At 53.5% G+C, this 27,903-nt stretch overlaps 1 protein-coding gene across 7 annotated transcripts in view; it reads left to right on the top strand.

Annotated features, from left to right (window-relative positions):
* The window catches only part of Alpl (alkaline phosphatase, biomineralization associated), a 53,877-nt gene extending 35,794 nt beyond the window's left edge, over positions 1-18,083 (top strand). For all 7 annotated transcript variants that reach the window (XM_021160331.1, XM_021160338.2, XM_021160332.2 and 4 more), the window contains exons 2-12: positions 1,365-1,524; positions 4,359-4,478; positions 4,870-4,985; positions 5,928-6,102; positions 7,160-7,335; positions 10,128-10,271; positions 12,004-12,073; positions 13,241-13,375; positions 15,999-16,190; positions 16,526-16,645; positions 17,125-18,083. In XM_021160331.1, coding sequence (XP_021015990.1) covers positions 1,464-1,524; positions 4,359-4,478; positions 4,870-4,985; positions 5,928-6,102; positions 7,160-7,335; positions 10,128-10,271; positions 12,004-12,073; positions 13,241-13,375; positions 15,999-16,190; positions 16,526-16,645; positions 17,125-17,390 — 1,575 coding nt within the window. In that variant the 5' untranslated portion in view covers positions 1,365-1,463 and the 3' untranslated portion in view covers positions 17,391-18,083. The remainder of the gene's footprint in view (positions 1-1,364; positions 1,525-4,358; positions 4,479-4,869; positions 4,986-5,927; positions 6,103-7,159; positions 7,336-10,127; positions 10,272-12,003; positions 12,074-13,240; positions 13,376-15,998; positions 16,191-16,525; positions 16,646-17,124) is intronic.
* Positions 18,084-27,903: the final 9,820 nt, after the last annotated feature.

The following is a 27,903-nucleotide window of genomic DNA, read 5'->3' as shown; positions in this document are numbered from 1 at the left end:
GCCACCATGTGGTTGCTGGGATTTGAACTCTGGACCTTCGGAAGAGCAGTCGGGTGCTCTTACCCACTGAGCCATCTCACCAGCCCAAAAATATTTTTAAAGTAGGCCGAGGGTATATAGCCCAGAGGTAGGAAGGGCCCTGGGTGTCATCCCTAGCATGGGGGAGTGGGGAGCATCATCCTTCAAATGTGTTGCTGTTGCTGCTGCTGCTGCTGTTGTTGTTGTTGTTGTTGTGTATGAGTTCAGGAGTGCCACGGTGCATGTAGGGAGGTTGGGGACAATGTGGAATTAATTCCCACCTTCTACCTTGTGGGTTCTGTTCAGGGATTGAACCACGTCATCAGGCTTGAGCCAAGTGCCTTTACCCTCTGGGTCACCTCCACAGTCTCAGGGGACAACTTTCAAAGTTAGTTCCAGGTATCAAACTCAGGTCCCCAGGCTTGTTTGGCAAATGTTTTTCATTGCTAAGCTACCTCCCAGCTCCAAGGCAGAATATCTCAACAGATACACCAGCGCAGAAGAGACACATGGCCAAGGAGCCCTTGGGAAGATGCTTAGCGTGTTAGTCATGCAAGCTCAGATCAAGAATTTGAGCCAAAGTTGTCCAGCTTGTGTGAGGTCCTGGGTTTGATCCCAGCACTGACCAAAACAAAAAAACCAGACAAACAAACAGAACAAAAACAAACAAACAAAAACAGAAATAATTTTGGGGAAAATGAAGTGAAGATATACCGAGGTTTTGCCCTGTGATCCTAGGATGTGAAGGACATAGGCAGGAGGATCAGAGGTTCAAGGTTATTCTCAGCCAGCCTGGGCTACATAGATACTTTTGTTTATAATCACTTACCAAAAACTGGTAAGGCATTGGAAAGAGTGGGCAAATATTGGTGCCCTGAGTACAAGTATTCTTGTGAAGAAATTCAGGCTCTTTTATCCCTGGCTTGTGAGGCACAGGGGTGGGTCAGGAGGCTGTGGACTCAGTTGTAGGCTTTACTTCTTAAAGTATTGTCTAGGAGCGAGCGGCACCTGAGAGCTTTTAGAATTCTAAGAGACTCTGGGCTGAGCCTAGGGCTGGCTGGAGCACAGCCCTCCAAGAGACGCCAACTCTGTCCTCTGTCAAAAAAGTTCAGCCTGAGAAGCATGCCTCAGGGCAGGTCGGGCACACCAGCAAGTGGGGTGGTATCTGTTTGCAGTACAGACGCATTTATGCTTACACAACTGTTTTCGGGGTTTTCTTCCCAGGGTGGTGGCCCAACAGTGGCTTTTTGGTTCTTGCTCAAAGAATCAAGGAACAAAGGCGGGGAGGAACAAACTGCCCCAGGGCTGCGCTCACATATCTTTTTTTCTTCTTTTCTAACTTCTAGGATCGGAACGTCAATTAACGTCAATTAACAGCTGACGCTGCCCCCCCAACCTCTTCCCACCGTCTGGGCTCCAGCGAGGGACGGATCTCAGGGTACACCATGATCTCACCATTTTTAGTACTGGCCATCGGCACCTGCCTTACCAACTCTTTTGTGCCAGGTAGGACTGCTGGACTCAGGTGGAAGGAGAGGGTGGGCAAGGTCAGATGAGAGTGTGGTCTGGGTTCGAGATCGTGGACCCAAACAAAGTAGTTAAGAGCTGGAAGCCAGGTGCTCAAAGCAAGATCACTTAGCTTGCTTTCGAACTGGTCTTCAGTGGGGAGAGTTAGATGCATGAGTGTGTGTGTGTGTGTGTGTGTGTGTGTGTGTGTGTGTGTGTACTCGAACATGCATGCACGAGTACGTGTCCCAGGTCTCCTGGAGCTGGAGTTAAAGGCTATTGTAAGCCACCCCACATGGGTGCTGGGAATCGCTCTGGTCCTCCATAAGAGCAGTACACGTTCTTAACTGCTGGTCCATGTTCCTATAGGAAATTTCTACAGTGTTTTACTGTGTTTAACCCTTTCCACGCCTCAGGTCATCCACTAATTCTAGGTGAGATGTTCAGAAACACACACACACACATACACACACACTTGTGTTTGTAAAGTCACCACCCAGGTCAGAAGGACATTCCTATCATAGGCACAGGCCAGGCCAGTTTCTCAGTGCCTTTCCCAACATCGCCATCCTGATGCCAGGTGTCATTCAGTATGTTCTGGAAGCATGGGAGTGGATTCGTGCCATAGGTACTAATCAGTACCTTAGGACATGTCACATCCTGGGCATTGGTCCCTGCCGTTTTCCCCCTGAAATAATGGTCTCCTGGTATTTCACATTGTCCAAACCATGATTGCTTAACACTGCCAGATAAGGAGGTCCATTTGGTACTGACTGGTACTGACTCAGACCCTCTTAGGAACAGACTGTGAATCCTCAGCAGATTCTCCATCTAGCAGAGCCCGGTTAGAATGGCAACAGAGTGGGTATTGAGAAAGATCGTGGACATGGGGCAGACTGGCGTCAGTCAGGCCTGGTGTCTGCCTGACTGCTGGGGGTAATGGGCATGTGGTTAGGACGGGCTGAAGTTCTTCAACCCCCAACTGGCACACAAGCAAATGCTTCGTGACCCAGGACATTCTGGAGAGGTTAGAACCAGCCAGGTTTACAGAACCAGTGATTTAAACCACCGACCCAGGGGCTGGGGAGATGAGGGCTCTGTTGGTAAGGATCTGGGTGTGTGACAAAGCTCATTGTAGGGGCAGATTCTTGTAATTCCTGGGGCTTGCTGTTCAGCTTAGCCAAGTTAGTGATCTCCAGGTCCAATGAGAGACCCTGTCTCAAACACCAACTGGGTCTCTCTGTTAAAGCCTTAGGACTTCCATCACCAGCTCCTACACCAGAAACTAGAACAAAACACTTACCCAATGAATAGAGGTGGACAGCAAGGCCCAGGCCTCCAGCTTCCTCTGGGAGCACAGACTGTACTGTGGAGTCTGAAACTGGGGGTTCCAGAAGACACTTCTAAAAGAGGAGGGCCTGGAGCTTAGGGGTGAAGACAGCAGGCAGGTGTTTGGGGTTCAGGAGAGCTAGAGGCCTGGCGGACCCACGATTTGAGGTCTGTGTGGTTCCCCTGCCTAGGCTGTCTGTAATGGCCATTGCCTGGTTGTTTGGATGCCCTCATCTCTTCCTCGGCTACTCAATTTTGCTCTCTTCCCTTCCTGCTGGGAGGAAGTTTTGCCCCTCACACAAGCCACGGTAGCTTCCTGTGTACAGAACTCTCAGCACACAGGCTGGGGGCCATGCTTGGACTGAGAGGTTTCTCAGCACACTGTCCTGAGGGGCAAGAGTAGATCTGACCAGGCTGGAGCCTGTGACCATATCTTTAGCCCACGGACGTACACTGTGGCCTTACACTGGACCCTTCACCTCTTTGGACCTCTGTCTCTACCTCACCCTGGCCCAAGAAAGAGAGGTAGGCATCTACAGGGAGCCTTCAGCCTTGGGCTTCCAGTTCTGTGGGCAGGTCTATTGTGGCCAGAGAACCACAGAAGGGAAGCTTTGTAAAACAGTGGAGACCCATTGTCAGCTCCTGAGATGGAACCCTAGCCATCTCCTTGGAGTACAGGGATGGAAAAAGGTGAAGGGCATCTCTGGGCCCTCTCTGTGAATCCAGTCACTTCTGGAATTAGTGTGGTCTTTAAAAAGTCCAATTTGACAGGTGAGGAAACTGAGGCCTGGGAAAGTGGTTTACCCAGGGTACCAAGGCTGTGGATTGATTACTACGTAAGACAGAGACAGGGAGAGGGATGGAGGAAGAGGAGGAACTCCAGGTCTTATTTTACTCTTAAGAGGCTGGTCTGAGTGGGGGCAGTGAGTGTTAGAGAGAGAGATGGTGATGGAGCCTCAGCCCTTGCCTTCCCCACTACCCCAACAAGGGCTCCTTGGGTAATGTATTCCAGACAAGGGCTAGGCTTACTTTCTAGCTCCGCCCGCAGAGTTCTCACCAGGAAGGCCCTAGCCTATTGAACCAGCTATGATGAACAAGCCAGGTGGAGTTTATCGTGGATATAGCTGAATACCTCTAGGAATGCCTGTGAAGAGGTTAAAGATTTCCCTGCTACCTGCTTGCTAGCAATGGCTGCTCACCGCGGGTGAAGGGCACGTGTGGGATTTCCAGGGAAATCCAACTCTGCCAAAGCCTTGAGTCTGTTCGTGCTTTGTGTCTTGGGGAGAGTCACTTAGTGTCTCTGGTCTTTGGTGTCCTCCTGTTGCGATGTGTGAAGATGTCCTCGGGCTGGCTTACGGGGTTTGCCTGGAACCTGTTCACAAACTTCACTCCGCCCTCCATGTTTAGATCATCTCAGCCCCCAGCAATGAACTACTGGGGTGTCTGTAATTCTGGGGATGGATATCCCATTCCCCTCCTTGCCAAATAACCACCTGTCTCTGCAGAGAAAGAAAAAGATCCCAGTTACTGGCGACAGCAAGCCCAGGAGACCTTGAAAAATGCCCTGAAACTCCAAAAGCTCAACACCAATGTAGCCAAGAATGTCATCATGTTCCTGGGAGATGGTGAGGCTGGGAATGGAGGGGCTGAGGGCGGTGTGGCTTGGAATTGAGGGAGATGGGGGCAGCAAGGCTAGGAATGGGAAGCTGGGGTTAGGAAGGCCTTGCCGCTGGGGCCTTTGGAGCCTGAGGCCATGGGTGGCTGGAAAGCATGACTCCTGGTATCAGCTAAAAGGACTTTGTGGAAGAGGGCTCTGAGAGATAGATTAGGAGAAAGGAACCAACCTATCGCCCTGAGAATATGAAAGGACAGAGAGACCGTGCGGTGACATTTCATGTCCTTCTGTCTGCTATCCACTGCCCTTGACTGTGTCTTAACACTGAAGAGAGGGGCTCTGGGAGCCTGGGAAAGCTGACTGAAGGGTCTGAGAGCCTGAGTTCTCTGTCCCTCCCACAGGTATGGGCGTCTCCACAGTGACCGCTGCCCGCATCCTTAAGGGCCAGCTACACCACAACACGGGCGAGGAGACCCGGCTGGAGATGGACAAATTCCCCTTTGTGGCCCTCTCCAAGGTGAGCCCTGCACCAGGTCCACTCTTGACCTGGGGAACTGCAAGGCCATCAGACCTTCTGGTCCCGTGGTCCCAGGGTGAAACCAGGAGCCATTCCCAAGCATTTATTGCATCGATGTAGAACCTCTCGTGTGAATGTGTGTGTGTGTGTATGTGTGTGTAACATACCCAAGAAAGAGTGCACACAGGACAGCATGAATCCTTCCCAAGCTGCTGGTTTCTGTGTAACCTGTGTAGCCTGATGTTGTAGCTGCACATGGACCGACTGTCCCCTGAGCCGTGCCTTGTCTTTGTCTCTTCCTGGACTGACAGCAGCCACCGTCCTGACCCCCCACACCATGGATGGCTTGTGCCTACTCTTGTGTTTCCTGTAAACAAGAGTCAGCTTAGTTCACACCTCCCAGGTTAGATTCCCAGTGTGAATCATTCATTACCCTACATGCTGTGGGTATTGAGAAGAGGTTTCTGAAGTGAGTGTGTGTGTGTGATGTGTGTGTGTGTGTGTGTGTGTGTGTGTGTGTGTGTGTGTGTGTAACAAGCACCTCCTAGCCACCCAGTATCAGATTCCAGCTTCTTATAGTGGAGTGGGAGGGGAGTGTAGTTTCTGGACCTTTGATGAGCTGTCAGGGGCAGCAGAAAAGCCAGGCTGGACTCTCAGGTCCACCCTCCCCTCCCAGTATCTGTTCTCCTCAGAGACATACACTTCTTCTCCCTCTGCTGGATCTACCTTCTTGGCCCACCCTTGCTGGTTCCATAGTTCTGATACTCGGAGAGAAACCTTGAGTTCTGCCAGGGCATGGGAAGCAGACAGCTCAGTCAGGTGACCTTGTGGTTCTGGGGGCCCTCCATGGGCCAGCAGAGTCCCTTAGACCCTGCTCCCTCGATGGAAATGGAATTGGGGTTGCCCCGGTGGGTACTCATCCCCTGACTCTCCCACTTGCAGACGTACAACACCAACGCTCAGGTCCCCGACAGCGCGGGCACTGCCACTGCCTACTTGTGTGGCGTGAAGGCCAACGAGGGCACAGTGGGAGTGAGCGCGGCCACAGAGCGCACGCGATGCAACACCACTCAGGGCAATGAGGTCACATCCATCCTGCGCTGGGCCAAGGATGCTGGTGAGCCATCGCAGGCAGACTCCTTGGTTGTCTGGATTGCAGTCTCCTCGTTCGTGCGTGGCAGGGTGGAATCGGGCCAAGGAACCAGGGGGACTTCTGCTGAATAGAGGCTGCGTGGAGCACCTGGGTCCGTGCGCTTCACTACAGAGTGCAGGACGTGAAGCCCATGCACGGTTTTGAGAGAAGGTCAAAGGACCAAGCCAGGGCCAGCCTGCAGAGGTTCCGAATGGTGTTCCTTTATAGCTGTAATTAGTTAACCGCTCTACACACACACACAGACACAGGCACACACAGACACACACACCGCACACCGGTTAACTTGAAAGGCTCAAAGGCTGGACAGTTCTATTCCTCCCCCTCCTAGCATACATTTCCCTCCAGTACTCCTGGCTCAACAGCTTCTAAATCTATGTTTTATCTTTGCTGCCCTGTTACCTTCTGGGCAGCCCCTCCCATAGGGCGGCTTTCCCTTTCCACCTACATTTCGGATGGATTTTCTTCTGCAGCTCTAAATCTGATCGGTCTCCCTCCAAGGCATGACGATCCTCCTCTCTCCAAGTCCCTAGCCCTCACAAATCCCCAAGTCCCACCTCAGTCTATCTGCCCAGCCATTGGCTGTTGGCTCTTTATTGATCTATCAAAAGCCAACTGGGGACAAGGACCTTCGACGTTTGGACACGTGGATTCCCAATTTTGGGGGGCTGGATTAGTTCAAAGCATTAGAACCAATCCCTAACAACTCCTTCCTTCTGCCTCAGGCACTTTGAAGGCAGGTTGACAGAGCTCTTCTCTCCACTTGACGTCCCTTCGGGGCCACCTAGGGCTTCTTACAGGCATAGGCTCCATAAGTCATGGAAGGAGGAGAGGACCCTAGCCCACCCTGGGTACAAGGAAAGGTGTTCAGCTGCATTTGTCTCCATGTAACCTAGGGAAACTGAGGCCCAGGCAACCAGAGGAACTGATTGATGGGAGACTATCTATGGCAGGGAGGGAGAGGTAAGTCTGCAGGGACTTCCTTATCTACCAGGGGTGCTAACCTCTCCTGTCCTCACTTCAGGGAAGTCCGTGGGCATTGTGACCACCACTCGGGTGAACCACGCCACACCCAGTGCAGCCTACGCACACTCGGCCGATCGGGACTGGTACTCGGATAACGAGATGCCCCCAGAGGCTCTGAGCCAGGGCTGCAAGGACATCGCATATCAGCTAATGCACAATATCAAGGATATCGACGTGAGTGGAGCAGCAGGCATAGGATGTGATAGGGTGGGGTGGGGGGCCTTAGCCCCAGGGTGGCCTAGGAAGGCCGGGGTACCCCACACACCTGGGAGAGCTCCCAACCCATTAAGGGATTTGTGGTTGGAACAGGCAGCCCTTGTAAAGTTACTCTGCAGTGGAGCTATGAGGTGAAGTCTCATGTGGCTGCCATGCCCCAAGTGCTCAGAGATTATTCTGTAAATTAGAACCTGATGGTGCACCCCACACACACAGTGTACACTGACACACACACACACGCACTCACAGTATGTTCTTAGGGGCTGCCCTGCCCTACGTATTGACACTTGCACAGAGTGGCACATGCCTGCACACAGAGCTGACATGTCCAGAAAAGAGCTAGAGCATGCTCTGCCATTGCCATCCTTTTGCTAGCTGTGTGACCTTGGGCTGTTACTTAACCTCTCTGAGCCTCTCCTTGGACAAGCCTTCTGCCCACTGGACCTGCTCCAACAGCTCACTGGAAGAACTAAGTAAGAAAATCCCAGTTGAGTTTGGCACAGAGCCTGGCCCCTGGGAGCACTCAAGCGGCAGTGTGATATGTAAGCCGTCCGTCCCCATTCCCGTCCCTGTCCTCGTCCTCGTCCTCAGTGCTGACACCTCAGCACCCAGGCAGGTTCTTACACGCAGGCTTCTCAGCTCTTGGAGAGAATTTCTGAATTGCTCTTTCTCTGCTATGAGGGTTGACCGTGACTTAGAATCCCTGACCCTGAAGTATGGGGCCAGTGAAGCTGAGAGAGAGCTCAGACGCAGGTTCCATAGCTCTCTGTTCTATGTCTCCAACCCTGTGGCTCTTTTACAAGTAGCCCAAGTAGCCGGAGAAGCGCTACTTTCAGGATCACTGGGCCCTGTTGATGCCTCTTAGGTGAGAGCCACCCGGGACACAGCCACCCATCTGGCTTTTTCTCCACCTGCCAGGCAGCCCTCCCCCTCCTTCGCCCTCCCATTTCCCACCCCTGTGCCCCACCCACAGGCTGTGGGAGGCCCAGATGAGGTCATGTGGAGAACACCGGTCCTGTAGCACGAGAGGTGGGAGATGGGGTGATTACAGTAACTCTTTAGCCGGCTGAGACAGGATCGGCTGAGGCAGGGAGAGGCACTTTGGAGGAAAAAGTTTTGGCGGCAGTGAGGGGGGCTGGGGTCTCCTAGAATCATGAGGGCATGAGCCAAGGAGTGCAAAGGGGACCTCCCAAAGCCCCCTCTGCCTTCACTCTCCCAATTCCATTTGCCCCTCTGTCATGGCTACCCCCAAAACTCCCCAGACCGTCCATGAATCAAAAATCCTGGTGTCCACTCTGAAAATAAATATGTTCCGCTTTAGAGAGAGAGAGAGAGAGAGAGAAACCCAAACCCCAAAGGCAAACAGCAAGTCTGTTATTTGGGAGTTTAATGAGCCCGTGTGAAGTCTCCGCTGGGCTGGGAACCATGCTATCCGGGCAGGAAGATTGGGGGCTTCAGTTCCATGATGAAAATGCCAAGGGGTCAGGTTCTGTGGGAACAGGAGAAGGCGCCAGTGACCTGGAGTCCCTTCTCCCAGACCCAGTCTGAACTATCCAAGCTGATTGCCACATGATGGAAGTAAGACCCTCCCCTCCTGTCCGTCTTCATTGTTCCCTTCCAGAGGGACATCTTCCATTGTAGGGACCACCAGCACCATTGGATGACTGCTTTTCTTCTCTGGATAGTCATTACCATTTTATAGACTAGGAAACTGAAGTCCTGTATGATCAAAGAAGTCCTGTATGATCAAGAAGTAACCCATGGTTACTAAGCAGTAGAATGAGATCTTTACTTCAGTGTCCTTGGCCTTCCTGGGTACCCGTGGCTCCACCGCCGGCTCTCTCCTTACCCCCTCGAACCCTGATTTTGCCATGGGAAATAGAATTGAGAGAGAACTTTGGCCCATCTGGAGACAGTGGATCTCAGGTGTCAGCCAGGGGCAGCAAGTCGAGCTGGTGCCCACGGTGACAGAAGGACACAGTATGGTGGTCACCATGGGCTGTGGCTGTTATGTTCTTGTCCCCTGCTTTAAAAATAGTTAGGACTTCAAACATGGATTTCCTAGGAAAACAAACAACCCCGCATCCATCCGTCCACCCTCGCATGCCAGCCACAGTGGCTAAAATTAGCCTGGCAGTGATTACATAGACGTGAGGCGGCCGGTGTTTGCCCAGGCAGTGGGCTGGTTCCCAGCTGGGCTGCCCCAAGACCTCCCTGTCTGAGGCCACTCACTGTAGGAGAAGACACTCCGGAGGCCCATTCCTGGCTTAACCCATATAGCAGAGCACTCGGGGGGCTTCTGGTAGAGAGACAGTGGGTTCTGGGTTTGAATCTTATCTGTGCCATGCACTGCTGTGTGGCTGAGGGGTAGGAAATCCCTTTTCTGTGTCTATATTGAGAAAGCATAGATCACTTTCCTGGCAGCTTGGTTGAGAGACTGAGTGAGTTACTTGGTCTTACTGGCTCAGGACACACAGCAAATGGGCTTTCCTAAGGGGGTAGGGGATGTTAGCTATTCAAGAACACTAATATTCCACCCAGAAGCCCCAAGCCACAGTCCTGCTAGGTCAGCGATTTTATCTTTCCAATCTGAATAAATCGTTCAGAGAGGGAGCCCTGGCCCAGCCCTTGCCTAGCTGGACAGCCGTCCACACCTCCACCCAGACTCTCATGTCTGCTTTCCAAGTCGGAACCCCTGGGGCTTCTGGACAATTTAGAACCCTGGGTGTGATGGCTTCTTTGTCCCTCAGGTGATCATGGGTGGTGGCCGGAAATACATGTACCCGAAGAACAGAACTGACGTGGAATATGAACTGGATGAGAAGGCCAGGGGTACAAGGCTAGATGGCCTGGATCTCATCAGCATTTGGAAGAGCTTTAAACCCAGGCACAAGGTAACCAAGGCTGCAGGTGGACTCGGCTATGGTTCTGTGGGCCATGGGACACCCCCATCCATGCATCAAATGTTCTCTGCCAGTGAGAGTCCAGATGTTCCTCTGTTTGCTCTACCGTACTGACCTGTGACTGACAGACACTCCTGCTCCCTGTAGGAAGGGCACCCGTGGGGATGGTGACAGAGTCAGGGAGTCACCTGGATGGACCCCAGACAGGCTGGGTACCTAACACAGGGAATGTTGTGTGCCTGGACAGCAGGAAGTTGGGACCTGGAGGCACGCAGAGGGGATACAACAGAAGACCTGAATGAATGGAATGGGAGGGCGTGAGCAGGCAGTGCTGAGCAGATGATGGGAGAACATGGCTCAGCAAAAGTGTGCTGGCTGAGGCCGGAGGTGTAAAGCCCTCAGAGTACACACCTGGGCCAGGGCACCGGTGGGCTGAGAGGGAGGCAGGAGCAGGGTTAGGCCAAGCTCTGGTTCCTCTGTGAGGCCTCTGGCCCTTTAAATGTGCCGCTGTGGGCCAGTCGGGCAGCTGGGTCTGGAAATGACTGTGGTCAGGCTTGAAGACAGTGGGGAGAAGCCTGGCAGCCGCTTTGATGTCACTCTGGGGTTGGGTTTCTCAGGGTTCCATGGTTCCCCAGGGAGGCTCAGTGGCATGAGAGGCTGAGCTAAGAGTAAGGTGGGCAGGGCTGGGGACAGCCCCGTGGCTGTATAGGAGTGTGGGAGTGAGGGACTCGCTTCTCTTTCTTTCCCCTCCTGGGGCAGCTTGGATTGGCAAACCAAAGAGACATCCTCCTCTTGGCTTCAGTTGCTGTGATCAGGACCAGAAAGCCATCCTCTTGCCCCGGGACTCTGTATAGACTCCTGGCACAGGGAGGGTCCCGTACTACTGCCATGAGCCCTACCCGGTAGGGTCACTGTCGGGTCCCAGATTCTGGATATCAGTAGAGGGGCTAGAAGTGGTTCTCAATAACCCTGATGTGTACGTGCCTCAGTGTCCTTATCTGTGAAGTGGGGACAGTCTTGAGAGACTGCTGTGAATACTGGATGTCATAGCAGGGCCCTGGGGATCCGAGCTGGATTCTTCGCTTCCTCTTCTCCCCCCCCCCCCCGCCCCAGAGCAACCTAGAAGATTGAAAAAAACACCTCTAAGGCCACTGCCCAGAGAAGGCAAGAGCTGTCTTGAAGACACACAGTAAATTAATTCCTCGCGATGCTGGGCCCCCATACATTGTGCCTTGGGTAATCCAGGCTGTCTCATTCTATGTCCTGGGGGAGGCAGTGCCTCCTTTATCCCCTCCTAGATGGGATTCCCAAGACACAGCCAGTGGCCTTCACTCCCTCCTGGCTTTCCAGAGACCCCCAAACACCACTCAATTCCTTTTTGTAGGCATTCACGTTCTCTGTGACCTACGCCATATGTAACACCCTTACGGGAAAAGCAATTCTCTGATCCCAGATGGATCAGTTCCTACTTTGCCTTCAGGACCTCCAAAAGGTCACCTCCACCAGGAAGCTCTCCCTGATCCACTCTCCAGGACCCACATATACCTGGGTTGAATCCAACAATCTCTGCATATCTGTCGTTTCTTGAGTACAAGAGCTGCTAGGTGCTCAGGGCAGGATGTTAAACGATGCAGGGGAGTGGGACCACCCTGACTCTGAGGCCAGCTGGGGCTTTTCCTTGGCCTTCTGGGCCTCTGCTGACACAGCCCCTCCCACCCCTCAGCATTCCCACTATGTCTGGAACCGCACTGAACTGCTGGCCCTTGACCCCTCCAGGGTGGACTACCTCTTAGGTAAGTAGAGGAGATAGTCTCCAATTGTGAGACCTTCCAGGGTGCGGAGGGAGGAAAGGTTTGGTTTGTGGAGTTAAGCTGTGCAGCAGATGAGCCCCAGTTGGCATAAAAAAAAACAAACCAAAACCAAGTTCGGAGAAGGGAGAGCACACAGCACAGGGCAAAACCAGCTGGGCAAGCTTCTGCTGGTCCTTGGGTAACCCTTGTTCCCTAGAGAGTAGGGGTCAGCAAAGGGAGGGGCACTTCGGAGCCTGGTGGCTTACACCGCCTTGGAGGTCAGCCCCTGCTGGTGCGAGGTGGCATGGCACAGAGGGTGCGCTGGGCTCCCTGGAGCTGCTGTTTGGCTGCTGCATAGTGACGAGATGAGAGACAGAGAGCAGAAGAGACAGTGACCCCTGGGTTTCTGCCGCTTCACTGCGCAGGCCACTGTACCCTCAGACCTCACGTGTAATTATGCACATTGCTTATGTTGTCCCCCACTGAGCCCAGTCCAGAGTTCACTGCCTCAGAGATGTGGTGCTGCGGTCTCTTGGGTTTGAGTCTCAGATCTGCCCTTTCACCCGCTGAAAACAGCAAGTTGTTGGGCCCCTTGGAGCCTCCTCCTCCTCCACCACCACCACCTCCTTCTCCTATTTTTCCTCTTCCTCTGCAAATTGGGCCATAGGTACCCCCGCCCTGTGCCCCTGTGAGGTGGGCTCTAGGCCCCTGTGGCCCTGGTGAGGTATACTATAGATCCTGTGCCTTATGTGATGGCCTGTAGGCCTCATGTTCCTGATGAGGTGAACTCTAGGTCCCTGTGCCCATGATGAGGTGAGCTCTAGGTCCCCATGCCCTTGCCGAGGTGAGCTGTAGGCCCTGTGCCCCTGGAGAGGTTATGCCCCCCCATACCCCTGGTAAAGATGTTCTATAGACCCCGTGCTGCTGGTGAGGTGAGCTGTAGACCCCATAGCCCTGGTGGTAGGGGTGGGGCTGAAGGCCCCATGCCCCTGGGCTGTGAAGAGAATGAAAACTTTGCGTCCATTTCTGGATCTGCAGAGCTTCCCAGGTAAGTATCTACTCCAAGTTGAGTGTAGGGGTCTTGTATCCTCTGTGACACCCTGGGGTTCTTGGGGTCCTCACAGTAGGCTCGGGGAGCTCTTGGCACCCATATTCTTGCCATGTCCGCAGGTCTCTTTGAGCCCGGGGACATGCAGTATGAATTGAATCGGAACAACCTGACTGACCCTTCGCTCTCTGAGATGGTGGAGGTGGCCCTCCGGGTCCTGACAAAGAACCCCAAAGGCTTCTTCTTGCTGGTGGAAGGTAGGAAGTGGTGGAGACAACCCTTCCAGAAACATGACGTGGGTTAGGCGACGGAACGGTACAGGGAACTGCCAGCTTCGGGTTGAAGAGTGGATGCGGAGGATGCTCCTGGCAAAGATGGTGGGGATTCAGAGGAGAGGGAGACTGTCTGTCGTCTGCCAGCCCAATCTGAGAGGGCTTCCTGGCAGAGGAGAAGCCATCTTCCTTTGAGACGTCTTTCTCTCAGTCCTGGCTGTGGAGGACCATCCAGCCTGTAAGCGTCACCCATGCAAAAGAAGTTCCACGCGCACTGTGGCTGTCAGCGGCCAGGGAGATGACATTGGGTTCTTGTCCACATACTACCATCCATGGCCGTGGGACCATCACTAAGCATTTTTGTAAAAAACGAGACCAAAACTTGTCCCCTGTCCAAGAGTGGCGACTCAGCCCCATCTTGCTCAGAAGTATAAAGGGAGGACAAAGGATTGAGGGAGGAGGCTCCGTCATCTCCCTGGTGCCTGCCACACACACATCAGGACCTCAGTTCAGATCCTAGAACCTTTGTGAAAAAGTCAGGCACAGGGTGATGGGGCGTGGCACTGACGTCGTGGACACAGCTGGATCCCTGAGACTTGATGGCCAGCCAGCCTAGCTAACTTCAGTGAGAGACCCTGTCTCAAAAAGAAAAGGTGGAGGGGTGGGGGAGATGGCTCAGCAGTTAAGATCCAGTTCTTGCAGAAGACCCAAGTTCAGTTCCCAGCACCCATATCAGACAGTTCACGACCACGTCCGGCTCTGTCCAGGCGAGAGAGCCTGGGATAAAGGTTATGTAAATTATCTGGGCACAGAAGTGTGGTTAAAAATTGTGAAAATACTGGGCATAAATTTCTGGCCAAAAATCCAATCTAGGGTAGCGGACACCCTCTTCTGGCCCTTACAGGCACCCCATACACACAGGCACAGAGAGATAGAGAGAGACAGAGACATAGAATAAAGACAGACAGAAACAGAGAGAAGAATAAAACCAAGCCAGGTGGTGGTGGTGCAAGCCTTCAATCCCAGCATTCAGAAGGCTGAATATCTGAATTTGAGGCCAGCCTACATAGTGAGTTCCAAAACAACCAAGGCTACAAGAGAGAAATCCTGTCTCAAAACAAAACAACAAACAAATAAAAAACAATAAATAAATAATAAAATGCTTAAAACTAAATAAAGGGGGAAAGTGGTTGAGAGAAGACACGTACACACCCACGTGGAGCCTTTCACACAGGGCATAGAGTAGCCAGCAACTCCATAAGCCCTGGGGGAGCAGAGAGTAAACCTTACCCATCAGTGTTTCCATTGCTACCATTGTAATTACATAGTAGCCAAAGCAACAATAGGAGGTAACAGAGTTTCCAGAATCTTCCAGAATTTCTACAACCCTTGCCCTCCATGGTCCCTTGGGTGGCCCTGCTGAGATATGCATATTCTCACTCCATGAAGACATATGGGCATGTCTACACACACACACACACACACACACACACACACACACACACCACGGGTCCCCAATATACACATAGCCACTTGGGCCCCTCCACCCTCCAGAGGCCAGTGGCTGCCTGCCCAGCTAGGCTGCCTTCTTGCCAAGCCCTGGGGTTCCCACCAGCACAGCGGTCTCGGCCTGGCCCCAAGCAGGCCTCTGATCTGAGAAAGCGCCAGGAACCAGTGGTGGTGAGCACGGGTCCCCTGGGAGTGGTCCTCTTTGTGAACAGGGCCAGGTCAGCCTGCCAGGCCAGCTGCTCCCACAACCACAACAAAGGGAAGGCCAGCCTGCCCGCCCTGCCAACCCACTGGCCAGGCCGGCAGTGAGGGTGAATGAAGTTAGTGGAGAGGGAGCACCACCTAGCACCCCAGCTCACGACCCTCAGAACTGCGAGTGACCACTAGGTGGCGTCCCGCAGAAAGCTCAGGCTTGCATATTCCTTCAGGGGCCTAGCATTATGGGATTCAACCTTCCACAAGCCTTTCTGCAAGGCCACTGTAACACTGCCCCAGCACTGGGGACTTGTGCTGCGGTGACGTCTCCATGCTTTCTGCTTATAGTGTTATGTTCATGACGAAATGAAACTGGGCTTTGGAATGGATTGGACCTGAGCCCCTATCCAGTACTCCCAAGGGAATTCTTCCTGCCCCCCATGCTTCACTCCATCTAAGACACCCCACTGCCCAGGGTTGTTGTAAAATCAAACACGATGCTTCTTTGTCGTGCCAAGCACACAATAGGGACTTAGGCATGCTCCCCCGCCCTTCCCTCCCTTCCCCTCTGCTGAAGGCTTCAGCGACCCCTTAAAACAGCTAAGGATGCTGAGCTAGGAGTCAAGGCTTGTGGGAGGGATCCAGGCTCGGATCCCCTGGTTCTCCCTTCTCTGTGGCTCTGCTTTCCCCGCATGCCCCACCCCCTACATTCTCCTTGTTCACCCTCTGAAGGCCACTTGGCCATGAGATGCCTGAGGTGGACCTGGCACAGGGAGTCCCTGGTGAAGGTCGCTGTCATCCCATATCAAGGAGATGTTAATCTGATGACAGTGTCCTGGGGCCTGTGAGGGCAGGGCTCCCTCCCCTGTCGCCTCATGGGAGGCCTTTGTCTTGATGTCCCTAGGAGGCAGGATTGACCATGGACATCATGAGGGTAAGGCCAAGCAGGCTCTGCATGAAGCAGTAGAGATGGACCAGGCCATTGGCAAGGCAGGCACCATGACATCCCAGAAAGACACCTTGACTGTGGTTACTGCCGATCATTCCCACGTTTTCACGTTTGGTGGATACACCCCTCGGGGCAACTCCATCTTTGGTGAGTAGCCTGTCCCTGGGATGCAGCGAAGCAGCCTGTCCCATGAGAACTGATGACAGCTGAGATACTAGAAGGGGAGGGGAGAATCCAAGAGAGCTGAACACCTGGGCGATGGGTGGGTGTGCAGCAAAGAGAACATTTGTGGGGGGAGGACCATGGGGAGGAGGGAGATCGTTGGAAGGATGAAAGACCTGGCATTTGTGTGCTGTCTTCATGGAGGTAGCTCTGACTCCTAAGGAGGATCACAAGAAATACCAAGCCACAGACCCCGGGGAGCTGGGTTAGGGCCAGGCTGCCACTTCTCCATTGTGACCTTGGGCCCCTTCCCTGCGCAGGTCTGGCTCCCATGGTGAGCGACACGGACAAGAAGCCCTTCACAGCCATCCTATATGGTAATGGGCCTGGCTACAAGGTGGTGGATGGTGAACGGGAGAATGTCTCCATGGTGGATTACGGTGAGACCCCAGAGGCCAGGGCTGGGAGGGGAAGGGTCTCTATCCCTCGAGGCTGGGCTGACGGGGTCCTGGAGTCCAGATTTGAGTCAGAACCTCAGTTTGGGCTCTCTCCTGTACTTGAGTAACTCTGACCTTTCACACATGATTTCTCCATTGAAAGACTTTTACCTTCTGGGGACTTTACCCTGGAAGATGCCATGGGTCTGGTGAGCCTAGCTGGATGCCTGGCCTGTGTGGGTACCACATGCGCTTTATTCGATGAATCCTCTGTAAGGGGCTGAGAGTGTGGTCTCCTGGGTGAGGCAGACTTGGTTTGAAGCCAGTTGTGTTTGGTGAAATGCCTCCCCCTGGTTGCTGAACCCTGGCTTTCCTCTCCTGTAAAAAAGGGCCTCTAAGCCACCCTGAGGGTGAGGAAAAGGTTTCCTCTTTCACCGCACTGGGGTTCAGAGAAGGACTCAAAAGATATTTCTGACCTACAGCTCACAACAACTACCAGGCCCAGTCCGCTGTTCCCCTGCGCCATGAGACCCACGGTGGGGAAGACGTGGCCGTCTTTGCCAAGGGCCCGATGGCACACCTGCTTCACGGCGTCCATGAGCAGAACTACATTCCCCATGTGATGGCGTATGCCTCCTGCATTGGGGCCAACCTTGACCACTGTGCCTGGGCCAGCTCTGGGAGCACACCCTCCCCAGGGGTCCTGCTGATTCCATTGGCTCTGCTCTCCCTACGCACCCTGTTCTGAGGGTCCAGGTCCCACAAGCCCACAATGGACAGCCAGCTCCCCTCCTTTTGTGGCCCACCACCGGGCAGCCCACACTCAAGGGAGAGGCCCAGGCAACTTCCAGCAGGAACAGAAGTTCGCTACCTGCCTTGTCTGTATCTGGAATCCTCCATGGGCCAGATTCCTGGCTCTGCCTTTATTCCCTAGTTACTGCCCTTTGGCCAGCAGGGCAGGTTTCTCTCTTGGGCAGGCAGGACACAGACTGCACAGATTCCCAAAGCACCTTATTTTTCTACCAAATATATTCTCCAGACCCCGCAACCTCCATGGAACATTCCAGATCTGACCTTCTCTTCCCCCATCCCTTCCCTTCCCTCTGGAACACTGGGCCCCATAGTCACGGCCAGTCCCCAAGCCCAACCCTCCCTGGGGGGAAGACCAGGTCTGCTCAGGATGAGACTCCCAGGAAGCCACCTCCGGGGTTGGCTGTCTACCCAGGGTGGCCAAACTGGGAAGAGCAGCCCAGCCGGACAGGACACACACACTCCCCACCCAATTGCAGAGACTCGCCAACCCTTCACTGAAGTGGCTCTCCTGTTTGGAATAGCGGGGAAAAAAAAAAAAGAAAGAAAGAAAGAAAAAAAATTTTTATTTCTCTTTTTGGTGTTGGTTAAAAGGGAACACAAGACATTTAAATAAAACATCCCAAATATTTCTGAGGCTAGAGCTGAGTCTTTGTGGTCAGTGGGAAAGAGACCAAAATAGGCCCATCGCTGAGGAAAGAACTGGACTTGAGGTGAGAGCATGCCAAGCAGAGATGCTGGGGCTTCTGCCAGGCAAGGGGGGCTTCACCGCTTACCAGCTGTGATGCTGGGATCCACTATGTTTCAGTGCCGCTGCGTATGGCAATGGGAGACAATCCACTTGTGGGTCAGTGTGAGGAGAGAGAGAGAGAGAGAGAGAGACCTTTGTCTCTAAACCCACAACAGGGAGGGCTTCAGTGACCTGGGGAACCTTCACGGCATGATGCTCACAAAATACACTGCATAGCCTGGGTGCCATGTAGCCACTCACTCCTGCCTTTATCGACACATGCTGAGCGTGTGCCAGGCACGGCATAAAGGCTCAATGGTTGCCTGGCAGTGGCTGGTGAGAAGGCTTAGCCCGTTGAGGCACTGGCCGTCACTTAAGCCTAACAACTCAAGTTTGGTCCCCAGAACTCATGGAAGGTAAGAGGAAAAAGCTCACTCAGAGATGAGGTTGCCACCTTCTGCCACCTCCCACCCTCCCGCTGTGGCACTCTCTCACTCTCACACACACAGTTATACTAAAGGTATGGGGTGGACACATGCCTTCTCCCTTGCAGTGCCTCTAACAGCCTAGCAAGTAGTGCCAACGTCTCCTGGGATTGCTACAGACACTGGGGTACAGAGTCCCCCAAATTTGTTCCTCTTGCCTCAGGTCCCTTTGCTTGTGAGAGTGAACACTGGACCCTGCCTGTAGCCAGTAACTCTGGTCCATAGTCAGCTTCATTCTTGAGGGAGTTCTTCCCATCACCCACTTCATGAATGAGGACACCCACAGTGTGAGAGGCCATGTGATTGTCAAGGTCTCCCACGTTGCGGACAGAGACTTGAATCCAAATTTGCTCGATGCCAACGTTCCTGCACGTAATGACATCTTTTATTTGTTTATAATACATTTCCAAATTCCTGCCCACCCAGTCCCAGCCAGTGCCTCGCAGTTCTCACCAGTTAGTTAAGCAGGAGCCAAGGCTTCACACCAGTTAAGCAGGAACCAAGACTGAATACCTGGAGTGGACGTCCTTCGGGTCTGAAAGGACAGTGAGCAAATTTTTATCCGAGCTTCCTAGCAGTCAAGGCAAAAAGGGAAGCATGACTAAGCGGATGCTAGGCTTGAAAATTCAGTTGTACGCATGCTGTCCAGGACAGAGCTCCTGGACTCATCTTAAACTGTGCATCACAGCGCCTTGAGATCTTAGCGTAATTAATCCCTTTGCAGTCTTTGCTATCTCTCTGGCCTGTCATTAGGCATCTCCTTACAGCCACATGGAAGCAGTTCCTTTTCAAACATTCCCCCCACCCCAGTAGTGCCTGCAGTCTACCCATGTGAATAGCTAAGAACATGATTACCACGAGGCCTGTGTGTGAACCATGGCTTCGTGTCTCGGCCTGACCTGGGCATGAATTATTGAACTGGGAGGAAGTGGAGACAGAAAAAGAAGGAAGGAGGGAGTTAGTTGTGTGACGAGTCCTCTGGGTACAAGAGGGTACGCTTCAGAGTCCCCCCAGGGTGTGGAAGAAGTAGAATATTGATTTCTCCATCTTCCCTCCCTCGCTGGCTAAGGGCTGGACCACAGACATTACACTGAGCTTCCGGCTCGTTACTTGAAGGTCTGAACCCCCCGAGTGGGTATTGGAATCGGGATCCTAGAGACATCTGCTGAGTAAGGCTTGGGATGAGGGGGGAATCATGGCTGAGCCAGAACCATGGGGACCACACCCGTCTCAGCCCTTCAGACTGGGGCAAGGTCTTGCAGCCCTTTGACACCCAGCCTGGCACACTGTGGGCACCGAAGTCTCCAAAAGTCTCCAAAGTGAACACGCAGTTAGCTCTCCCTCTTCAGGATATTGTCCAAGACATTCATGTGCTCACGCTGCAGAGGGCTGGGTCCTGGCTCACACGCATCATAGGACACTGTCACCCTGGCTGCTGACCACGTGGGTTATGCATCCCAATCTATGCCAGGGATCTAGGCAGTGGACCCACCTCTGTCCCCAGCAACCACACGATTGTAATCAGCATCCAGTGGCTCACACGCCTCCTTAATCTCAGGTTTCTCAGGCAAGAAGGACAAAGATGGGCTGGCAAGTCTTCTTAACAACAGTGTGACTCTATTTCCATGTCAACAGATGGGTACCCTGACTGATAGGCATAGACCCAGGCTCTTCCCACCATCAGCCACCACCCCTAAGCGCTGAATATCCATTCCATTTGGGCAGTATCGCCATAGTTGAGTCCGCAAGCACCCTGGTTTGCAACCTGAGCGTGCATTAGCTTCCTTTCAGAGTTCATTGGTAGGAACTTGTCATGTGACAACCCCAAGTGCAAAGGATGCTGGGAAATGTAGTTTGGGCTGAGCAGCTGCCCCTTACTACTATATCACAGTGATACTGAGGATCAGGTGACTGCAGTGGGGGTTGGGATAGCAACCCAGGTTTCTAATCACTAGATTTCTGGGGGACAAAATCGCACCCTGTACTAGCTGAGGGAGGGGGATGGGAAGTTCGAGGGACAGCTCCATGAATGCTCAGGACACTCTAGATGTCTCTGGAAGACTTGAGTATCTGGCTTCTTTGGAAAGCTGGAGAGCCCAGCAGACAGAGGAGGGTCCTGTGAGCAGCTTGATCACCAGCTCCGACATCCCCCTGTTCTGCTCTCAGCTCCTTCAGAGGTCACCATGGAAGCTGAGCATTTGACCTTTGTGTCTCATGCACCTAATTAGTTGGAGGATGAAGGTGGTGGTGGGGGGGGGGGTCAAGCGGCACATGAGCTGAAAGCCAACATGGGGAGGGCTTGGGTCGGCTTGGGTCCTAAGAGAATTCAGAGGCAGCGACATGGGAAGAGGTGAGCTGGGCCACAGAGCTTTAGGGGCCGTTCTGAAACGCCTGCTGGTTGCCCATGAAGACCCTGGGGAGCCACAGAAGGTGCTGGGCATGGATAATGAACGTCATTGCTGAAGCAATCCTCTCAGCAGCCAGTTTCAAGGAAACTTCTACGATGCTGGAGGCTGATCAACCACACTACAACAGACTGGGTGGGAAGTCTAGGCTGTGGGAGCGAGGTGGGAAAAGCCCCAGACATGGCTCTCAGCAATCTGGCTTCTGGTTGCTGAGGAGTTTGTGTCTATACCTGAGGGGTGTCAGCACACCAAATGCCCTGAGATAAAGAGCAAAAGTCAGCAAGACACCTATTGTGTGCCATACACCATATTAAGTGCCCCAGACATAGAAGGGAGCTGCTGCTTAGAGGACACACACACATACACACACACACACACACACACACACACACACACACACACACACACCTACATTCATGTTCTCATACACATATCTTGCACACATACAGTAAGAAATTAGTTCAGTTTATCCTGTGTGGAAGGCCGTGTCATCTTCACTTACAGATGGGCAAGCTGAGGTTCAAAGGGCATGATAGCCTGCTCCAGGCCCCATCGCTTGTAGACGGTTGGTACCCCCCACCCCTGCTCCTAAGGTGTTAATCTATCTAAGGACAAGTGCCTTGGCCCCACAAGCCACAGGACTGTGGGTTCCTTGGGGGGAGTTGGGGGAGAGACCCAGACAGCAAAGTTTATAATTACCCCCTGAGCTAAACTGAAGAGCTCCCACTGGTGTGTTCCCTGGGATGCAGGGGGAGGGGTCATGATTAAGCACTCAGGGGAGGATTTGGGCTCCCTATGTGGCTTCCTCTGATTCCATCCCGGTGCCAGGCCCTTTCCCACGGTTCCTCAAGGTCGTCCCTGTGTCTGTCAGGGAGGCTGGGCATGAGAGTTGACAGAGTAGAAGGGACAGAACAGGCTAGGGCCACTGGCTAGATCACCTCCCTCTTGCCTGTGAGAAGACAGAAACAGGCTCAGCGCATAGTAGGCTTGCAGCACAAATTCTGAGTGTGCTGTTATGAAGCTGACAGTCAGGGAAAACCTCTCAGGGGAAGAGACTCGAACAGGGACCCGGCCAGGAAAATGGCAGAAAGCTGAAGGCAAGGACAAAGCCAGGCAAGAGGGAACTGATATGTCTGAGAGGTACAGAGGTGACATGCTGGAAGGGCAGAGGTGACATGCTGGAAGGAGGCTGAGGGCAGACCCTACTCTGTGGCCACACAGCAGCCTTTGTGTTCTGGCAGCAGAGAGGAAGCCATCATAGACCCAAAGGATGGAAGGCCTTGACCTGTGCGTTTGCTCTGTAAAATGAGCTTTCCCTGCTGTCAGAGGAGTGTGAACAGCAGTGGAGGCTGCTCTGTGGCTGGCAGGTCCTTGTGCCCTCGGGGTTAGGGATGGCGCTGGCTTGGAGTGGTGGCTGGTGGCTGGGTCACAGACATGTTGGAAAGCTGAAGCCAGCAGGGCTGTCTGGCACAGGTTATGGGGAGAATAGAGGAAATGGCAAAATCCGGGGCTCCCCCTCCGAAGTTTTTGGCCCAAGGCCTGGGTGGATGAAGGTGCCATTTCTGGATCTAGAAGACCAGATTTGGGGAAACTAAGTGGAGTTGGGTTTGGGTCACAGTTAGATGGTGACACACACTGGACTTTGGGGTGGAGAGGCTGAGTGAGCCGTCAGGAGAGCCTGGGACACGGGGAGAGCCAGTCGCCCACAGACAGGTCTGCAGAGATCTGGGCATGCAGAGGAAGTGATCTGCTCAAGGTTCCAGAGAGCCAGTGGCCGGGCGGGGGTTCCTTCCACTGCAGGGCCCTCTGGTCTGAGAGGGTTAGGAGAAGAGACATAGATGGGTGTATGTGTTAACAGACTTAGGGTAAGCCCCTGAGAAGGAACTCAGAGACAGATCCCTCCAGTCTGAACCACTTGCCCACCTACACTTGGGCTGCCCAGCTAGAAAAACCTCTTCTGAGCTGTCCCCAGCCTGGATGGCTGGCGGACATGGTGGTATGGAGAGCAAAGCCTAGGTCCAGAGAAGGTGGGGCTGGAGTCAGGGTGTCGACAAACTGGTCTTGACTTTGCCTTTAGTTCTCTGGTGGGCATCTGCCTGGGCCAACTCAGGACCTGGGTGGAAACCACCCAACTGTGACGTTTCCTGGTGTCTTCCTGGACTTAGGACCTAGGACCTGAAATCTCTCCTGGCCACTTGCCTGACGCCTGCCTCTGCCCACCCCCAGACCTCAGGACCCCTCCAGGTCCCCTTCAGCTTGGCTCTCATCATGGCTCCTGCCCTGAGGCCAGGACTGAGGCCTCCCTGGCTGCTGCCCAGACCACCCAGCGCCAGGCCCTGGCGGAGCCCGTCAGGGCTGGCCAGCCGTGGTCTGGCTCCGCCTGAGGGGCTGTGGCCTGGGAACCACTGGCTGTCTCCTTGGGGAAGCGGCTGGGTCTCCAGAACAAACATGGAACCGCAGGCTCCTCTCCTGCCCACCGAAGAGGGAGCTGCTTCTGGCTTCTTGCCACACCCCACTCTCCAGGCCTGGCTCCCACTTCTGTGGGGGATGGGCAGAGAGTGGTGAACTCAACTCTGAAAGAGGAGGGGGTCAGGAAGACTGCCTCGCAAGAAGAGGGCAGATAGGTCTTTGTGACCAAGGGGAAGGGGCAGATGGCAGAGACAACTGTGAATGAAGAAGGCTGTGGTGGGAGTAGAGTGACCAGTGATGCCTCAGGAGACCCTTAGGAAAGAGGCTTTGATGGCTGGGGCGGAGCTCTTCTAAGCTTCAAGCCAAGAACAAAAAGCTTTGGAATCAGACAAAGGCGGTTTCATATCCAGACGCAGTCACATCCAGGCTCATGGGTCTTGGGAAATTGTCTTCGCCTGTTTGGACCCTCAGTTTCTCCATTTACACACACACACACACACACACACACACACACGCACACACACAAGTTAACATAGTCTCTGTGTCACAGAGCGATGAAGAGATCACAAGGTCCCTGGGGACAGAAAATACCCAACTCGTGGCCTGGCACAGAGTGTGGATCCTCTAGGGACATCAGTCATAACCCTATCATGGCTCCATAAGAGCCAAAACAGGCCCTGGGGGGTCCTGGGCCTTGTGGGGCAGGCCAGGACAACGTCGCTGATTCACACAGCTCGGGGATAGTCACATCTGACTGCACTGAAAGCTGCAATTAGAGCCTGGTTCTTCCCTGGACAGGTGTGATTATAGGCTCAGAGCTAACGTGTTACTAACAGGATGACACAGGGGACCAGGCCAGGCCACAAGGGTGTCCAGCACAACCCCCTTCCTACACATTGAGGGAAACAGAGGTCTTCGGTGTAGGAGGGGGCCAGGCTCCAGCCCCCCACTGCAGGGAAAGAGGGTGACACCCTATATGCCCTCCAACTACATTCTCTGAAGGATTTGCTGTGGCATTTGAATGATAGGGTGAGCCAACTGCACCTTCCCCCAAGGAGGGGGGCATCACAGAGTCAGTGGGAGTCATCAGAACTAAGGGCTTCCCCACGCCCACTTCCCAGGGACCCAGACCCAATCATCAAAATGAGCTGTGGCAGCGATTCTCTTTGGGAACGTCCCCATTCCCACGCCGGCGTGCCTCGCCATCCTTATAGACCCTAGCTGCTGATGCGAGCCCCATTCTAGGAAAGGGAACACTGAGGTTCTGAGTCTTTGGTGTCTTGTCTGCAGTCAGGCTTGGAACCAGGGGCAGATTTGGGCATGGCACAGCATAGGTATCCTTGGTAGAGTTGGACAACTTGCTCTGAGCCCCTTTAGCCAGAGGTCTGGGGGGAGCGGGGGTTCCTGGGATGAATCATCCCAGTGAGTGGAGATGGTGAGCGAGCCAGCAAGGGCAAAGTGTGGGGAGAAGATGGAGTGGGTGGGCAGGTGAGCTCCTAAAAGGGTGAACTGAGAAGCAGAAGAAGGGTAGGTGGCTGACTGGATATGGAAATGAATGGATGGATGGATGGATGAGTGGGTGATTAGGTGGGTGGATGGACAAGTGGGAAGATGTAGAAATGGATGGATGGATGGATAGATAGATAGATAGATAGATAGATAGATAGATAGATAGATAGATAGATAGGCAGGGGGATAGGTGAATGGATGATTGGGTAGGTAGATAGGTGAGTGGGTGGGTAGATAAATGGGCAAGACAAGTGGGTAGATAGACTGCTGTGTAGGTGGGTAGACGGATGGACAGATGTGTAAGCGGATGGGTGGAGGGATGGACATGTAGGGAGAGTGGTGGATAGGTGGCTGGATAGACAGGTGGCTGGGTGGAGGGCTGGGTGGATGGATATGGACAGACAGGTAGGTGGCTGGGTTTCTGGATGAATAGATGGGTGAATGGATAGATGAATGGATAGGTAGATGGATAAGCTGTTTAAGGGGCTCTGTCTTAGCCGGGCGTGGTGGCGCATGCCTTTAATCCCAGCACTTGGGAGGCAGAGGCAGGTGGATCTCTGAGTTCGAGGCCAGCCTGGTCTACAGAGTGAGTTCCAGGACAGCCAGGACTACACAGAGAAACCCTGTCTCATAAAACCAAAAAAAAAAAAAGAAAAGAAAAGAAAAGAAAAGAAAAGAAAAGAAAAGAAAAGAAAAGAAAAGAAAAGAAAAGAAAAGGGCTCTGGATGATTCCCTAGGGAACATAGGACAGTACCTCAGGTCTGCCCCTCTACTTTAGAAGGCAGGGTTCCCCTGTTTCAGGCCCCTATCCTGCACCACTGACCAGAGCTGAGCATGAATACCAGCCTGGGGCAAAGTGAGCCCGAGCCTGGGGCTGGAGCCTGTGTACCCTGCACTGGGTCTGAGGAATGCAGGAGCAGAGTTCTAGAGCCCTCTCCTGGCTGCGTGGCCTATATCCTGCAGGGATGGGCTGTGAGGAATCTCATTCACTTTGCATTTATGGAGGACCCACTGTGTGCCCACTCCTGCGGCTCAGCAGAGCACACTGATCCTCTCTTCTGCCGTCAGGTGATTGTGTTCGGATGTCACGTGACCCCTCACCATATCCCCTGTTTGGAAACTGAGCCCTCCCTCTGGTCAGGAAGTGTGCCTCTACCCTCAAACCAGTTTGTAGAACTGGCTGTCCCTGCGAGGCCTCCCCTCACTCCTAGGCCCCCAGGCTGAATTGCCAGATAAAACACAGGGCGCCTAGTTCACTGTGAATGTCAGGTAAACAGGAATTTTTTTTTTCTTTTTTTTTGCTATAAGTATGTCCCAAATATTGTATGAGGTATACTTAGGCTAAAAATGAGTCTGTGTTTACCTGACATTCAAATTTAACTGGGCACTGCATGTTTCTGTTTGCTGTCTGCCAACCCTCACCCTGAAGCTCACTGGCACCTGGCCTGACCAGATGGTCCAGGTCGTGCCTGGACTTGGCCTCTGCATGCCGGGCCTAGCTCTTGTCAGCCCTAGGACTCTCGACCTCCATTCCAGGTGGACAGCCACCTCTACCAGCCTGCACAGAGCAGGTTCTTGACTGTCAGGTATGCTACATCCTGCCTCCTGGGGGAATGGGCCAGGAGGCAGAGATGGAGTCGCGGCAGCAGAGAACAGACTAGGAATGTGGGAAGACACAGTAATGGAAGCTCATGAGACCAAGAAGCAGAAGACAGGGATGGGGATGGTCCAGGGACCAAGACCACGAGCTAAAGATGCTGAGCTCTGTCTGTGGCAGAGGGGAGCCTGGGCCCCTGAACTCCAGGCTCAGGCCTGGGTTCACAGACATAGAATGTGAAATAAGAACCCCTCCCAGAGACACACATTAGGAACATTCAGGGCTTCCCAGAAGGGCCCATGGGGCAGCCAGAGTGGCTTTTAAAATTAGCCTCCCTCACCAGATCTGGTTATTTCAGGAGGCTCCATCCTGGGCTGTCCCCTCAGTAGGGCAGACTCAGGGAGGGAGGGAAGAAGGAAGGACAGACCTCAATATCCCAGGGCCCCTGGCTGAGCACCCCCTGTAGCCTAAGAAGCAAGGTACATCCAAGTTCTGGTCCCCTGGCACCAGCCTGGTCCTGAGGCCACCACTTTGGCAAAGTTGTCCTGGAGTTGGCCATAGATGTCCAGGGGCACCTTTGCTGTGGGTGTGGGTGGGATGCTATAGACATGGATTCTGCACCAGTCTTCATGCATGACTCCTTAGAGGTATGAGTGTTTGGGATCATAGTTTGTCCTGTTAAGGTGACACTTAGAGAGTCTTGCCTACAGGGAGCTGGGATGCCAGGGGTGTGAGTTGCCTCCACTGTCTCCTGGGAAAGTGCTGCTGTTTCCAGAAGCCCAGGATATTTCTAACAGAGCCAGTTGCTTCCCGGAACTGGTGACCCCCGCCCTAGCCCTAATTCCAGCCTGGAGTTGGTGTCCCTGCATGCCCTCCCCACCTCAGAACCCAGGGTAGGCACAGAACTGGCAGGGGGACAAGAGAAACAGCACTGTCCACTTTGATCCCATGCGTCCTCGGCCTCCCTGAGCCCCACCTTGGAGCTTGAGAGTAACGGCCTGGGCCGTGGTGGCCTGGATGCTTCTTCCTGCAGCAAGGCTGGCGTGGCCAGGCAGGGAGGCTGGCGGGGCTGGCGGAGCTGGCCAGGGATTGTTCTCCTAGCGACTCACCTGTGTTTTCCCCAGGGCCCCCTGATCTAGATCAGCTCTGGAACAGATCCAGAGAATTGGGTACACAAATGAGCAAATCCCCACAAAGGGATGATCAGCCAAAAAGCCTGTGGTGGTGAGGCTTAGGGAAGCATTTCCAGAGGCTCACAACACCTCTTTCTCTCTCTCTCTCTCTCTCTCTCTCTCTCTCTCTCTCTCTCTCTCTCT

Source organism: Mus caroli, chromosome 4 (genome assembly GCF_900094665.2).
Source record: "Mus caroli chromosome 4, CAROLI_EIJ_v1.1, whole genome shotgun sequence".
In the NCBI taxonomy this organism is placed as follows: Eukaryota; Metazoa; Chordata; class Mammalia; order Rodentia; family Muridae; genus Mus; species Mus caroli.
The sequence above is the reverse complement of the archived record's forward strand: the minus strand, read 5'-3'. Positions and strand labels throughout refer to the sequence as shown.